Source organism: Vicia villosa, linkage group LG1 (genome assembly GCF_029867415.1).
Source record: "Vicia villosa cultivar HV-30 ecotype Madison, WI linkage group LG1, Vvil1.0, whole genome shotgun sequence".
Lineage (NCBI taxonomy): Eukaryota > Viridiplantae > Streptophyta > Magnoliopsida > Fabales > Fabaceae > Vicia > Vicia villosa.
Window position 1 is genome coordinate 52,866,468 of NC_081180.1, and position 15,501 is coordinate 52,881,968.

At 35.7% G+C, this 15,501-nt stretch overlaps 1 protein-coding gene across 1 annotated transcript; it reads right to left on the reverse strand.

Moving 5' to 3' along the window:
• Nucleotides 1–6,903: 6,903 nt before the first annotated feature.
• Nucleotides 6,904–15,191, reverse strand: LOC131637944 (E3 ubiquitin ligase PQT3-like). Its single transcript, XM_058908513.1, has 16 exons — nucleotides 14,548–15,191; nucleotides 14,150–14,334; nucleotides 13,582–13,678; nucleotides 13,276–13,357; nucleotides 13,022–13,188; nucleotides 12,271–12,347; nucleotides 12,096–12,152; nucleotides 11,835–11,991; nucleotides 11,610–11,758; nucleotides 11,298–11,462; nucleotides 10,913–11,212; nucleotides 10,681–10,722; nucleotides 10,222–10,531; nucleotides 9,863–9,982; nucleotides 9,392–9,467; nucleotides 6,904–7,830 (listed from the first exon to the last, which is right to left on the reverse strand). Exons 2-16 carry the CDS (start codon nucleotides 14,313–14,315, stop codon nucleotides 7,129–7,131), a joined length of 2,667 nt encoding a protein of 888 aa, XP_058764496.1. The 5' UTR covers nucleotides 14,316–14,334; nucleotides 14,548–15,191; the 3' UTR covers nucleotides 6,904–7,128.
• Nucleotides 15,192–15,501: the final 310 nt, after the last annotated feature.

Genomic DNA, 15,501 nt, shown 5'->3' on the forward strand with positions numbered 1-15,501 from the left:
CATTTAAATTAAAAATTAAAATATACGGGTGTTACAGTTTTCATCTCTGAGACAAGGGTTCTTAATTTCATACTTATTCTCTAAGGAATTCACACATCCAAGTTACAATGATAAGAATTTGTAAGAAATGTATGAATCTACGTGCCATCTTAAATTTTAGAAATTTTACTCAATTGTTGTTTACGATTCGCTTGTTTTACCTTTCTATGCATATCTAATTGTTACTTCTGAAAAATCTTATTTATTTGTTCTAATCTTCATGCAAACACACATTTTCTTAAACTTTCTATAGAAATTGTCCGTAGGATTTTTTTTCCAGTTTAATATCTTAAGTGAATGAAAACTTGTGGTTTGATTTAGTAATAAAACAAGTAAACAAATTGGCTTGCCCAAGGAGACTCTTTTGTGCAAGAAATTTAAAATTTTGCAGAAAAGTGTTTTGTGCTTTTATTGTTTGTTTTTATCTTTATACATGCAATGTTTTCAATGTCTGAGTGTTTATGTGTTTCAGAGTGGTAAGACTCTTGTTGAGATGGTTCATCCCAAAAATTATTCACTTTCCAAGAACAATGCTCCAAATGCAAAAGAACATCCAGTCGAATCAACAGTTAGTGATACAGATGTTTCAAAAATGTTGGACTAACCACTCCTTTCGTGTGTCAAACGTCATTTTTGACGACGTCGACACATGTGGTGGTTGCTCCACCACAACCAACTAATTTGCCAACTGTTCCCAAGGTTACACAAATTATTATAGGATACCATAGGCCTTCTTTTCTCCTAAGTTTCACGCTAGCCCCTGGTAGTAGTGAATATCCATATAGCATGCCAACTGCAATGATGGAAGGCCTACAAACTAATTAATTTACATATGCATATAAAACAATGACTATTGTATCTCCTATTAATCCATACTTAGCATCAGTATCTCCCGTAAGCAATCCTAGACGGATGCCACAACCATCAGGAGGGTTAGGATATATCCCTTAGAATATGCCACCTTTAACTACAAGTTATCTCTTGGTTCTAAGGAAACAAATGGATGATAGCAACCATGATATGGTCAATATGATTACCTAACAAATTAGTACTGTTTTTAATCCTCTAATCCAAAACACAAATTATACTTACCAACAATTGGTGCATTAAATAGGTCGAATTGGTGATTTCTTTAATGGTCCTCAAGCACCTATTCATCCAATTACTCAAGTCCAAGTAGTTGGGAAATGTAATACCCATAAGTTACAAACAATGAAAGTTTTCCTAATAACCAAGTGCAACAACAGACTACACCCAAGCGGTCGAACAACCTATACCCAGGGCAGTCGAAGGAGACTTAGGTTGAAATGGACCAGAGGTAGTATTGGTCAGTAGGAACTAGGATGCATATCAAGTGGTTAAGTAAGTTCATCAAAACAATTTTGGGTGGCAAATTAAAATAGCCAACATGGACGAGCATATCCTAGCCCAAACTGGCCTTGTGTTGGTTTTCATAGGCCTTATCTTGTTTCTGCCTTGTCTAGGTACGTTCTGCAAATTGAACTTCCTAGGGGTTGTAAAATTCCTAAATTTACAAAATTTGCAGGGGACACCATTGAATCCAATGTCGAACATATCGCTCAATATCAATCAAAGGTGGGAGATTTGGCCAATAATGAAAACTTGAAGATGAAATACTTTGCTAATTCTTTAACCAAGAATGTTTTCACTTGGTTCACCACCATACTTCCAAATTCTATATGTAATTAGAATCAATTAGAAATGGTGTTCCATGACCAATTCTGCATGGTTCAATCAAAGATCATCCTAAAAGAATTAGCCTGTATGAAACGAAAAGAATAAGTCAAATTCTTTAGGATAATGAAGTCGAGATGCTTCATTCAAGTGTTTGAACATGAGTTATTCAAATTTTTTACAATAGGCTTAGACTATTCCATTAGGAAGAAGTTAGATACCTAATACCTAAGGGATATGTCCCAGTTAGCAGACAGAGTTAGGAAAGTTGAACAATTGAAAGTTGAGAATACCAGATCGAATATATATCCCAAAAAAGGAAAACTTGCTGATGTAGAAATACATGAAAACGATTAGGAATCCGACATAGTTTATGAATATGTTGAAGAAAATGATATTAACCTGGCAGATTTGCATCAAGGGCCTCCATATGTTTGTAAGGTCCTAAGACCCTCAAATGGAAAAATCCAGTCGAACATAGTAGAAATGAAAAATTCATTACAAAAACTTATATGTTTGATGTAACTAAGTGTGATGAGATTTTTTATCTTTTAGTTGTTGATGCTTAAATAATAGTGTCAAAAGGATTAAAGACTCCACCATTGGAACAAAGAAAGAAAAAAGGTTTATGTAAGTATCATACTTTTCTTGATTATAAAACCTCTCAATGTGTCCTTTTTAGGGATCTAGTACAAGCTGCTTTGAAAGATGGGAGGCTGAAGTTTTGAGACAAATCCAAGAATCCAATGTAGACGGACACTAACCCTCTCAAAGTACAAGAATCTTATTTGGTGGAGTCTGTCGAAATCATGATGGTTGAAACCCCTATGGATATCAATGAGTAGGCAGTAGAAGTAAGAGTGTTGGATTATACTAAGAATATTAAAGTGGTGTATCTGAAGGATGAAAAGGAGTTGATCGACTTCCTAAACTACTGCAAGATTAAGGATTTTGAAGTTATGATATGCCCTCGTTGCAGTCCAGTGTTTGACAAGGAAACCACCAAAGCCTCCGAGAGTATAAGGCTTCAGCAACTAAAGAAGAATAATTAGAATGATAGAAGGCCACAGTTTGCTTTTGACAAGAGAGGAGTCCCCTACAAAAAATACCAGGAGCTTGCAAACTAGTGGAGAGGTAAAGGAAAACTTACCTTTCATTTATTTTCGTACCCTCTGGTGAATGTATTCGACCAGCGCCCAAACCAAACTTTGATCAACAAAAGTAGAGAGTAGTCAAATTTGGTGATAGTTATTCATACCAAGACAATTATTAAGCGTCAAAGAACTACTCCTATGGTTCTAGAATTATTTGGATAAAAAAGACCATGACTAGAACTCAATGGAGAAGACACCAAAGGAAAAAGAAGGTGGTTATAAAGAGTGCAGAGTCCAGTAATAAGGAAAACCCCAAACACTAACAGAGGATCGAATGGTAAAGAAACTCATGAGGGAAAGAATTTTTCCTCCTTCACCAACAATAGTCAAACCAAATGGCAAGGATCCCTTGTAAAATGAAGATGATGAGATGCTGATAGACAATTTTGAGTCTGGGTTAGAGGATGAATTTGACGTTATCTGTATGTTGTTTCTTTTTTTCCCATTGAATTCAATAAGATAACTGAGGTAACGAAAGAAAAGGATACTGACCTTGCTGAAGAACTAGCAAACCATAAGTCTTTATGTTATTATGTAATGAATAACAGTTGCGTAGATTAAGACAAGGCCATTTTCAAAAGGTCTGATTTAGGGATGCAACAACACCTAAAGCCCCATTTTATATGGGCTAAGGTTGAGAATGTATGGATTAATAAAGTCCTAGTTTATGGAGGGAATGAGATTAACCTAATGACACATTCTTTATTAAAGAAGATTTGCAAATACGACACTAATTTGAGACCTCATAACATGGCTTCGTCCAATTATGAAGGAAAAAAGAGAAAACCTTTAGGAGTCATATAAGTTGACATTGTTGTAGGAACTATTACAAGACCAACATTATTTGTGGTCATTTCGACCATGGAAAATTATAACCTATTGCTTGGTCAGGAATGGATCCATGGTGTAGAAGCAGTCCCTTCGACACTTCACTAGAGGATCTCAATTTGGAGAACTAGTGGGATTGTAAAAAATGTTGAGGAAGATCAGATTTATTTTTTAACTTGAATAAATCATATAGACAAGAAATTTTTTGACAGGTTTGAACAGGTTTCACCATATTTTCTGGTTTAAACAGGTTTCTCTCCACAAGGAAATTGTTATATTCAATGAGGTGTTCATATGGGAACATGGGGATATGGGACATTGGGATGACGAAGAGGTCACCACAAGTACCAGGTGGCCAGAACCAAATAATAATGATTGAATCGAGCACACTAGCTCGAATTTCAACATATATGACTGAAAATAGAATAAAGGCAATCTTATAGGTTGATTTCCAAGAAAAAGCGGTTGTCGAAACCACTACAGTTGAAACTAGTAAAATAGATTATCTTGGTAAGAACTCAATTTCAAATAGGCAGATACTTGATTGTATTTACAATGAAGAGGCTTTACGATTCAAAACGGATCCATTTGCTTCAACTAAGAGGATGCAAGCCCAAGATCCACTAGAAAAGATTGATTTACGAGATGGAGCAATCAAAAGTCCAACTTACATTAGTGCTAAGATTGACCCAAAGCCTGAAAATCTAGATAATAAAATTGCATAAAGAGTTTAAAGATTGTTTCACTTGGGATTATGATGAAATTCCACGACTTAGTTGAGGTCTGGTGGAGTTGAGACTGCCTATTCGACCTAACAAAAGGCCAGTGAAGCAGATGCCAAGGAGATTTGCACCTGAAGTAATGTCAAAGATAAAGGAAGAAATTAAAAGGCTTCTGAGAAGGAAGTTCATACGAGCTGACCGATATGTTGAATGGTTAGCAAATATAGTTCTTGTTATTAAAAAGAATTGAACTCTTAGAGTTTGTATAGATTTTAGAGACTTAAATGTTGCTACTCCAAAATATGAATATCCGATGTTTGTTGGAGAACTGTTGGTCGGCTCAGCAACAGGATTTGAATATTTGAGTATGTTTGATGATTATTTTGGATATAACCAAATCTTCATTGTAGAAGAAGATGTGCCAAAAATGAAATTTCAATGTCTTGGGAACCTGTGAATGGCTAGTGGTGCATTTTGACCCGAAGAATGCAGGTGCAACATACTAAAGGATAATGAATTCTATGTTTCATGATTTCACTAAGACCTTTATATAGGTTTATATTGATGATATAGTTGTTAAATCATCGTCGAAAAATGGTCATTTGGATGACCCTCCACAATCCTTGAAAGGATGAGGAAATATGAACTGAAAATGAATACATTAAACTATGTTTTTCTTGTTCATGTAGGAGACTTTTTGGGCTTCGTGGTTCATAAAATAAGACATAAAACTAAACCAAAACTAAACAAAAGTTGCAGAAATGTGAGGGCTCTTAGAGTTTAGAAAAGGAAAACAATGTGGTGAAGAAGAAGAAAGAAACAAATGAGGGTCTATATATAGATTTTGAAGAGGGACTTATCAATTTCCCCTTTTGAATTAAAAACCCACTAACATTTTGATTTTCTAGATAATAATTAATTAAATGATTTTTAAAATGGTTTATTCTTGTGGCTCACGATGGTCTAGGAAATCAGAATCCTGATGCAGTTTGCACGCACGTTTCTTGACATGACCGTTTTGTGAAAGAGATCATGATGACGATGATGTATGCATACTACTTTGAACAGTGTCGAGTGTTTACTAAAAAACACCATTTTCTTCCATTATATAAACATGATTGGAATTGACATTTTTAGGGACATCTGTTAGCATGGGAATTCTAGTTTAGTATTTCGACGTGAAAGTGTGATATAAAGGTATGAAATTGCTAAGTGTAAAATGACCTAATTATAGTTTCGATATATTTATTACTCTGATTGAGGTGGTGAGTTCCACTCGCCTATCAAGTGTTTTGGGACTTATTCTTGAGTTCGAGGATTAGGTGACTTATAAACCCATTAAGCCTGATTTTGAAGAATCTCAAGAACATATCCACAAGATTAGGATCACTTTCTCTTCAAAACATGTTCAAAATCTCAAAAATGTTTTTAGTGATTTGGGATACAGCCCAATCATGTTTTGACGCCAGAATCACAAGTAGTCGAAAAGAAACAACTTAATTCTCGATAGGGACAATTAGAAGACTTGGAGATATTTTTTTATAGAAGCAGTCAGGATTTAAAGGAAATTGTTGACATTGATAGCAGTTTATGGAAATTCAAGAACTAAAGAAACGTGGAAGCAAAGCAAGGGACAAATGACCACGTAATGGTGTACGTGTCGAACGTTTGAGAATTGACCGTTGTCAACGGTTATTAATGTACATAGTATATAAGTGGTTTTCGTCTCTGTGACAAGGGTTCGCAATTTTCATAATTATTCTCTATAGAATTCACACATCTAAATTACTGAGACAAGAGTTTTTGAAAAATGTATGAATCCGCGTCTTATATTTAACATTAACAATTTTACTCGATTTTATATAATTTTTCTTCGTTTGTTTTACCTTTCTATGCATTTTTAATCCTTACTTCTGAAAAATCTTATTCATTGTTTCTAATTTTCTTAAACTTTTTGTACAAATTGTCTATAGAATTTTTTTTAATCTAATTTCTCAAGTGAATGAAAATTTGTATTTTGATTTACTAAAAAAAATCAATAAACACATCTATAGTCTATACAAGGGAAAAGGTAATAGAGGTAAAAAGGTGAAGGAGGCCATTTATTCTAAAAGGAAGCAATGTTCGAAGATGAACACGCCCCAGAAAGAAAAAGAAAAAACTCTATGCATGTTATTATAATATAATAATTAAAATATTTTTGCTAATATAAAAAAATTAGTTTTTATAATAATTCTTAGAAACAAAACAATCTTTGATGATATGAATGACTATAAAAAAATAGGTAGACTCTCCACGTTTGCACAAACAAACTAAGACTTGTAAATATTTTTCACTGACAAGTAAAAAAAAAACCTATTTTGTACATGTTATGGTTTATCATTTAAGAAATGAAAAAAAGAAACTTAAAGCATAATCGAGAAGAACACATAATTTCAGGGAAGAAAATGGAAAGGGACTGAATCTGAATCGAAAAATCAACACAGATACATTTAATTAGATTTGAATAAAACATAGTACATAATTGTACATGGACGAAATTATTGATACTTAACAGAGTCACAACAAAGTTACACGGTCAAAACCATCCTAGCAAAGTTTATTTTAAGCATCGGAAGAGAAAGGTAAAGTTTTTTGTTGGCGATAATTTCATTGCGTAAACAGCACTGCAACACGTTCAAAATCTTCACCTATCGATGCTTCCGATCTCTAGTTCCTCTAGAGTGTCTTCCTTCCTCCTTCCAATCCGTAGCCTGCGGCGGAGGAGAGGGCTCGTACCTTGACGGCCTCCGTTTGAAATGCCGTTCATCGTCACTAGATTCATAATCATCCATGTCGGCGTTACTCTTCTTCCCTTCATAATAGCTATGGGAAGGTGCCGCGGATGCACTGGCGATCGCGGTGGAAGATTCAGTCACTGAAGTGGTGCTGAGTTTTCTCTTCTTCGCAGCGGCTTCTTCCTCCGAAGGGAAACTTATCCGTGTGAACACGCTGGCCTTATGCTTGCGCTCCGCCGCTGCGGCTGCCGCCGCCGCCGCCATAGCTTGTGAAGCGTTCGATGAGGATTTTGCCACTGGTTCTGGTGACTTTCGAGATGTAGATTTGGCAACTGGTTCCGATGATTTCCTGGATGAGGATTTGGCAACTGGTTCTAATGATTTCCTGGATGAGGATTCTGTTCGGTGATGACGGCGATGCTGGTGACGGTCGTAGTCGTAGTCGTAGTCGTAGTCGCGATCCCTATCATCACGTTCGCGTTCTGAGTGGTGATCTGATTTTCTTTTAATTGGACGTGGCGGTTCCACTTCACGGTGAGTTCGATCTGGAGATAGCCGTTCAGAACGATGGCGGTGTTGATGATAATCACTACCCGCAGACGGTGGAATAGGTTTCTGCACCAAAATATAAAAGCCCAACCGTTAGGCCCATAAGTGCATTATTTTTCATTAACACCCCCAATAATAATAATAACTATGAAGAGTATTATATAACACCCAACTCATGTAATCACAATACCAAAATACAATGATAATATTGATACAAGACAAATTTGAAAACAAGATGAATTTTTTTATTAAATGCATTCAAAGATGACTATTTTGGTCCCAACCTAATATCTAAATGAACGTATTTTTTAAAGTTAAAATAAATTGACATGTCAAGTCTTAAAAAATGTGCATCATGTATTTCTAATTTTGCTACTTTTTAAACTTCGATCCAAGTATTTTTTTAAGATTAATATTCTTTTCGAATTTAAATGATTATGTTCATTAATCCTAATTTATCTCAATCGGTTTGATTATTTTTCAGGGGATCAGTTTGATTGTTTCTTTTAAGCAAGAATTCACCATAGTAAACGAAGTATGTTAGGCAAAAGAATAACTACTTTCTCTCACACTTACCGAATGCAACACACCTCTTTATAGTTAAATAATTAAAATCAGTTTTTATATTTTTTTTATAAATGTAAAACTATTTTTTTTCCTCTATTCTGACATAATAAATGAACCGTTAAGGCATTGTTACTATTCGCATGTAGGATTTATGATGTGGAAAAAAAATGATGCATAGATCTAGAAGGAAAATTAAGGGGGCATTAAGGTACCCCGGGCTTCCTGCTTATAGAGCTAGAAGTTGCTAGAAAATAAAAGCCACAGAATTACTTTAGCTGCCATATGAATGAATGAGAATCTCGGTCAAATCTCCCATTGGCACCATTCAGGCATTGTAACCCTAAAACCTTTGTATTAAAAAAATTTAAAGAGACCTTAAATAAAAGGAAACACACATTACAGACATGCTGTAAACAACTAAATCTAAAATCAAACTATCCAAAGTTTAGGAATCTCTGAACTTGATGGTCCAAGTTATTCCACCCTCCTCAGAAAACACTAATTATCATCTGGAAAACCAAATGTGGAAGAAATCAACCATGATCTTGAAAAAATCGCCAAAAATTTGTCACCCAATTAGAGTCCAAAGACAAAATGCGTCAAACAGCCTGCTTAAATGATTTGAACCTCCAATGGTTCAAAGCATATATCCATCCGACACTTGAGCAGTGAAGATTTAGTAACAGCACTGAACCATTATCATATGCAGCAATGCATTATCATCATTTTCTTTTAACCCACTTTAAACCGGTTGATGCTGTTGACCATAAATTAATGGCGAGACAAACGGGCATCGATCCCTCAACCATTTCATGATCAACCAGAATATCGCTTGATAAACAATTCTTTTTATCAATAAAAGAAGCCAGAAGAAACAATTGCCATAGACTAATATAATTAAAGGAGCGAAATAATTTGTAGGATTATATAGTGCAATCAATGTTCTTCTGCATGCTTGAAGTTTCTGGGTAAACTCTTGGTAAAAAACCCACAAAAAGTAAAATGCGCATAAAAGTCCACACAGAGAGGGATGAAAATTAAGACAATAAAAAGTACATACAGTTTTTGATTTTATTGAAGAAACATCCCCAACACTGCTCGCTTCCCTACCAAACTCTCGATCTTTGGAGAAGTCCCTGTTCCATGAAAGAAATAAACTCATTAAAAACAACGAGGGAAAGTACAAAAATAACCATTGATAAACTTGGTCGTCTATTCAAACATGTTAACTTTGACAGTTATTAAATTAGGCAACAAAATTCACTAGGTAAAGCCAAGGAAGAAATTAGTTTATGTAGAGCAGTGTTTTGCAATTACTAAACCAAAATCTGCATTAAGGGGGAAAGGAAGATAATAAATTGTCAAGAATAATAAATTTCCAGATAAAATTCCAATATCCCACCCAGAAACAAAATTTAGTGAAATGTAAAAGTAAGGACATCAAACCCAGGTAAAACTGTTGCTATTTCGCAAAGTACAAAATATTTAACCTAAGTTAAAACTCTGACAAACCATCAAATTCAATTTGTACCTTTCCCCCCGCCTCTCATTTTCACGCTTCCTCCTCAAATTGGCATTCCGAGCTTCAAATTCCTCTCTACTCATAGCCGGAGGTGGACCATTCATCCCCATACTGAACTCAGCAAGATCCCTGAACACAGTCATGACTATTAAATTACAATATGACATTCTGGAGTAGACAAACAAACAACCACATTTACTATTGGTATTCACACTGCAACCCTCAAATCTACCCCTCGGCATCAATAAGACATAATATCCTGGAATCTGTGTGGGTGGGGGGTGTATGTAACTTATGTGCGCGTGAGTGACAAAGATGCTAAGAGGTAAGTGCTGAAGTTTAAATTTGACAAACATAAAATGGCATACCTATGAGGCGGAGGAGGAATAGGAGGCATCATGTAACCATGCATGCCAAATGGGTCATGAGCCATACCATTTGCAAATGGATCATGAGGCATACCATTTGCAAATGGGTCATGAGCCATACCATTTGCAAATGGCATGTCATAGGGGCCTAGACCGTAACCCATCATATGCATTGGACCAGCATATGGTGCCATAAATCCATCCATACCAGGTTGGATGCCATTCCAATATGGATTATAGCCAGGAGGTGGGCCCATTGGCATCATATAGTTCTCGGCTCCAAGATCATGTGGGGGTTTCCACTGAAAATCTGCATGATAAGCAAAATTATTTGCAATTACTACCCGGGTAAAAATATTAGCATTTCCCTGGTCCACTAAATACAACATTATAGAAATCCAAATCCATAACTTTTTTTTTACAGGTACTATGATAAATCAGACAAAACAGTAGATTTACCATTTGCAGGCATCCGGACTTTCTTCTTTTTCTTTTTCTTTGCTGCAAAGTAAAAAAAAAAATCAAATAAGAACACCTCAACGGAAAATCAACATACAAAATAAACTTTTGCTATTCAAGAAATAGCACTTCACTATCATCCATTTTCCACCATCATTTTCAAGAAGCACGCGCATAAATAACCATCACCACCACACAGAAATAGGATGACAAAAGCAGCAATCTACATTACCTGCCTCAGTAGGAACCAGCTTTTGCTGCACTTCTTCCTCAACCACCTGGGCACTCCCTTGCGACACTGGTTCCTTCACACTCATCGACTCATGAGTAGCTTCAGATACATCACCGACTCTAGGGATCTTTGCATGCTCTGACGTCTGCTGTGGGGCAGAAATGGCTTTTATTTCACCAGCTGTCTCCTGTATTTTTGGTGTTCCATCATTAACAAGTGAAATCTTCAGTTCTCCCTTGGAGGCAGCAGATGACGTTGGAGAGGGATTCTTCGGCTGTGGACAACGGGCAGACTCCATATCTGAAAAATCAAACCCAAATTAAAAAATATATGCAATAATTGATGCCAGTGATGGTCCAAGAGAAAAATCATCAGTCTTAATAACCTTGAACTTGAAAAGTGCTTCCAGCATTTTCAGTACTGCTATTGCCTGACTCCAGTATGCGATTGATGGTATCCCTTAGTGTCTTATTCGGTAAAAGATCATCTGCGAGAATATTTGTTGCACCACATACGCACCTGGACTTGGAGATAATATAGTCCCTAATACCTGAAAAGAATTTTCAGAAAGATGTCACATAACTTCGGCGTAAGATTCCAATCTGTAGAATAATTTCAGCATTGCAACATCTAAAAAATATTTAGTATGAGTTCTAATTCAGAAAACCATAAATACTACAGAAGCATAAACACATACATTTGTCACAGAAACTTTTAAAACAACACTTGCTTGTCAACACAGCATCTTTCATAACATTGCTGCACAAGGGACAGTGGAGCTCAGGTGGTAGATCCCCAACAGATCGTGTAGATGGCATCCCTTCTATTTCTTTCTCAAAAGCAGCCCTGTTTGAAAGAACATAAATCTCAGCTTCATGTCTACATAAAACGGAGTGGAAGAGAAGAATCAAATTAAACTCACTCATTTGGCTTCAAAACAGCTACTGAACCATTTGGTAAAGCATAGGAACCTTGTGGATTTACCATCAGCATAGATCTAGGGATACCAGTAGGTTGCTTGACTCTCTTGATGTCATAATTTGGATCACCATTTGTAGGACAGTGTTGAATGAAATGTCCTATACAAAATTGAGAAGAAAAAGTCAGCTATCCGAACTGACATTGGTATCCGGAATTTCGTAAGCAGGTGGAGAATTATGAAATCTTAAAAATTATGACATACCAGGCATTTTGCATCTGTGACAAACATAGCCTTGTGGAGGTGTTTTCCGCTCCAACCCTGGCAAAACCGACAAGTAAATAACCATTAGCCATTAGTTCATAAACATATTAATATTTGTCTTCAAAGAAGCAAATCACTAAAAAACTGTATAGAATGATGAATGAAAAAGAATCACCAAAACCACGCCCACCGCCCATTCGTCCACCCATGCCCCTTCCAAAACCTCTACCAGGGCCAAAGTCTGAACTTTGACTGCATGAAAAAAAATATAGAATCAACATAAAACATCATAAATCCAAGAATGCGTGCGTGTTCACCCAAGAAAAGGCGATTTAGCTGTGGAATGAAATCTCATGAAGGATAAGGATTTCTTAGGATTATACCGAATGGAATGAATCAGACTGGAATCAAATTAGTGCCATTGACTACAATGTTTTAGATAAGTAGGAACTGAATGGAACTTAATTGATGAGTTCATACCATCTAATACCTCTAGTCCCTCACCTCTAGAAATGTATGGGATCTATCTAGCTTGTTCATTCTTTACGAATTCATTTGGTTCACTTACAGACAAGAAAATTGAAGTTTTTCTCCATATTATAAAATACCCAAACATAAGATGGTCATGTTGTTCCACCCGTTTCCTTGACTCCTTTCATTTCACCCATCATTAGATATTCTAACATAGCATAAGGATGATAGAAAAAACATGGAACAATTATTCCAATACAGGTCTTACAGAAATGAATAATCTTCATTTACTCTTGAAGAGAATAAGAGAGGGTACTCATTCTTGTAGGTAGGAAAGAGTTAGTAACTTAGTATTTATTTGGTTCCATATATCTACTGATTATACTTATAATTCCATTTTATGTTGATTCCATGCATGGAACAACACACCAGAGAAAGAAGAATAATTTACTCACTGTTGCCAATCCAACGCTGGAGTATCAATCAACGCTTTAAGCTTACTTTCTTCATCAACTTTGCTTGTGGGAGGAGCCTCTGGAATCAAGTTGACCGATTGAACTGGAAGTTGATCGGGTATTGAATACAAATCATTACCAAATTCATCCCAGTCTGAATCTTCGGGCTGTTAAGTGGTACAAAATGCTCAATTAGCTAAAGAATGCAGCTGAATTGTTAATAAAAAACAAAATGAAAAGAAAAATGGACTTACATATTTCATGGCAGACATATCTTCAGCTGCTAAGCTACTGTTCCCAGGATCAGTCTCCACCATGTTATTTTCCACCTTTTGTCTGCCAAAAGCAAAAATACAGCTGCGACTCAAGAACATATAATTTATCTCACAAACACAAATGAAGAATGTAGTTTCTGGCTGCGCCACTATACATGGAGAACATGAACAGAAAATGACACGCTGATGATTTCCTATTTTAACAAAAACTCTTATGCACAAATCATGATCAATGGTGAAAACTCCAATAACAGTAATAATAAGATTAAAGGTTTGAGATAGTACTGTAGTTCGGCAACAATTGGTAAACGTCGCTGTCCTGGTACTCGACGAATTAACACCGAGGTATTTTTAGGGACCAACGTTTCTTCGTCAAGATATTCTGAAATTTCAAGAGACAGAGCACCTATAAAAATACTATAAATGTGCTATTGCATTAAGCCCTAATATATGAACTACCATATATAAACTCAGCAGAAAAATTGTGCGCTTCTGATTAGTACACAACTATATTGCAGTTTAGCTTCACCTTACTTTAGGCCTCTTAATTGTTAGTTTATTTTCCTTCATTTTTTTTTCCTTTTACCTGGGGCAGTGGAGAGTGATAATCAAATCAAACCTGTCTCGTTAATGACAGATGGGATTGGTTTAAATTTGTACTTTGAAAGGAACAGGATAAATGAGGTAAGTTTATCCAGGAAGCCCTTCTTCAAAGTTAAAAGTTTGCAAAAGCTTTGATTTTTATTTCTTAAAACTTAAAAATTAAGCACCAAATTGAAACCCTGAAACTCACTCACGCTATCGCCCCAGATCACTAGTTGAAAATAAGAGTTCAATTAAAATCAGAACCAACCTTCATTGGTCTGGGCGTTGGTGACCAGAAGATCAAAATCTGTACCTCTCCCTAAATGCTTGGATTCAAATATTTTTTCTTTCAAAGTACCAACAGATATGAAAGGACCATCCATGGGAATTGAATCATAATCTCTTGCACTTTTAAATTTATAATACACCGCCATGGTATATTTCTCTTTCAATCTATAAAAGAAGATTAATTTACCAAAGCAATAATAAAACACAAAGAGAATCAAAGGGCCTCTGAAATTTAAAAATAATAATAATAATAGAAAGCCCTGTTATTGAAACTCAAAACAAATCAAAAAGTACAATAAACTCAAACTTATTTTTTCTTCTCTTTTTTTTTTCCTACACTTGCAAATTATACTAAGGTAAAGATCGAACAAATCGAACCAATAGCCACAACGATGAGATTCACTTCTAGAATTCTTCAACAGTGTTCTGCAGCTTCGTCTTCCTTAAGAAACTCCGAATCTAGAGAAATCAAATTCCTTGTACAACCAAAAAAATCTCCTTTGAAACAGACGAATCCGAATCCAAATCCAAATCCGGTGAAGCAAAGCCCTATGAAATCAGAAACTTCGAGAAGCCATATCAACAGTAACTAGGGTTTGTTGTGGAATCGAATTGAACCGAAGAGGAATAACAAAAAAACAAGATTTGTCTGTTCCTTCGGTAATCCAATCCACCACAATCAAACACGACGACAGTGAGCGGTTGTTCTGATTCTGATTCAGATTGAGCCTCCTTGAACGGCGGCGACGGAGCCTTCAAATCGCGAGCATCTCCTCCTTGTTCTTCTAGTGTTGAAGCATCGGAAAATCTGAATTGATTTCTTGTAACGGATAAGCGGATCGAGAAACCGTTACGGAGAATTGAAGGAATTTCGGTTGGAGTAAAAAGGGGCTAGGGTTGGGAAAGTTAGGGAGAGAGAAGCAGAGGAGTGGGAAAAGAGAGAAACGGAGCAAAAAGAGAGAATGGTGAATTATGGAACTCACGAGAGAAGGGGTGTTGTGTTGTGATTTTTGTGGATTTGGAATCCACTGAAATAATTAAATGATTTTTCGTTGATAGGTTGTTAGTGATTGGATATTAAACTAACGGTTTAGATTTACTTGAATGCGTGAAGGTAAATCCTGATCTGTGGTTTGCTTAAATTTAATAAAGGATTTTCTAAATCTTATAAAAGATATTTCATCTGGATTGTGTGGTTTTTTAATTTTTTAAAGTAAAATGAACTTTATTTATTAAAACTGTTTTTTTACAGCATTATCAAAACTGTTTTATTAATTGTAATTTGTAGGTTAATTAAAATTACTAAATACACTTAATTATATCTAAAAAATT